We start from the raw sequence: 1,585 nt of genomic DNA on the forward strand, positions 1-1,585 counted from the left end.
TGTGGGTGGGCATGGGGGTGTGTGTGGCATTTGGGCCCCTCTGCCACAAATCCACTCCCCATCACGGTGGGCAGCGACAGCACCACAGCAGCAGCAGGCCCCTCATGGCCACAGCAGGCAGAGCCCCCAGCAGTGCGTGGCTCTGGGTAAGTGGCTGCGCATGGTGGCATGGAGCCCATCAGGCCCAGCTCTCTGGCACATGCCCACGGTCCAGACTAGCTTGACTCTGTGCCAGCACATGGGGCTCACAACACTGCAGGCAAGAGCTACACATCACTGGGCCGGGCTGGGCCAGCTCCATGCCTCCATGTGGAGCTTCCAGCACTCCAGCGGGAAGGCCCACGTGGAGGAACCAAACCTGCCTGGGACGATGGCACGTGGTTCCCATCTGCAGTGCTGCAAGCCCCACGTGCTGGTATGGAGCCAGCCTGGTTTGGTGTGAAGGTACATGCCAGAGGGCCAGGCTGAGCAGGCTCTGTGCCACCATGTGCAGCCCCCAGGACTCAGCTGGAGCCACATGTTGCCCGGGGGGCTCTGCCTGCCATGGCCATGAGCACCCCAAGACCCACTGCCCACTGCTGCTACTAACCAGCCGTGGCAGGGGCTGTACACCATGGGGACGATGGGACACACACACACACACCTGTGGCAGGGGGGCCCCCCCAACACCACCCATGAACCCCACACCCACCCAGACAGGGTTTTTGGCACAGTTATTAAGGATGCAAGATGAAAAGTAAAAAAAATAAAAAGCAATTAATTTGGCATAATTTACAATTTTTCTGCGCATGCCTGGGGCATAGCTAGAAGGCAACTCACTTCAGGCTTGTATTCAAACAGAAGCTGGTCCCCTGTCAGGAAGTCCTCCTTCTGAAACAACTGCATATTTTCACAAAGGCTTTCCACATAATCAACAGGATCAGTCTGCAAATAAGGAAAATTGTTTCACACATCACGTAACTAACACAATTGTTTTTTGCAGAGCAGAGCCTGTGTGCTGTATTTGCCGAGCTTTACTTTTGGTTACTGAACCTAAAGGCGAGTCTGAAACTGCTCCTTCCTCATTAAGCTTCTCCACAGCACTGAAACATTACAAAGATCATCATTTTTTTTGGTTAAAAAAGGACCCTCTAACTTTCCTAGAAGCTAAAAAGGAGGACCCATTAGCCCCTTATACTTGGCTCTTTGGCTATCAAACTGGGGAATCAGTGTCTAGAGAGGGGTAGTTTTCTGCTGTGCTGGTGGTATGGCTGCAACTAAATTCTGAACAGCTGAGATATAAGATTTGAAGGTCTTTCTTTCCCTTGTGTGTCATTTTCTTTCTGTATCTTACTGCTCCTCCCCTATATTTCTCCTTCTGTTTTCTGTACAGGAATCTTAGCCAGCCAATTAAATTCTACTATGCACACAACTTTTACATTTCAAATGCTTAAAAAAAAGTCTTTTATTAAGCGTAGATTTCATAGACATTAGGGCTGGAAGAGACCTCAGAAGATCGAGTCCAGCACCCTGCCCAAAGGGCAGGAAGTCAGCTGGGGTCATAGGATCCCAGCAAGATAAGCATCCAATTTGCTCTTGAAGGTGT

At 50.9% G+C, this 1,585-nt stretch overlaps 1 protein-coding gene across 1 annotated transcript in view; it reads right to left on the reverse strand.

Annotated features, from left to right (window-relative positions):
* Nucleotides 1-1,585, reverse strand: part of NRDC (nardilysin convertase) — a 36,799-nt gene that overhangs the window by 18,267 nt on the left and 16,947 nt on the right. The window contains exon 14 of the mRNA XM_019531409.1: nt 820-924. Coding sequence (XP_019386954.1) covers nt 820-924 — 105 coding nt within the window. The remainder of the gene's footprint in view (nt 1-819; nt 925-1,585) is intronic.

The sequence above is a fragment of the Crocodylus porosus genome, unplaced genomic scaffold (assembly GCF_001723895.1).
Source record: "Crocodylus porosus isolate Cpor-Errol unplaced genomic scaffold, CroPor_comp1, whole genome shotgun sequence".
In the NCBI taxonomy this organism is placed as follows: domain Eukaryota; kingdom Metazoa; phylum Chordata; order Crocodylia; family Crocodylidae; genus Crocodylus; species Crocodylus porosus.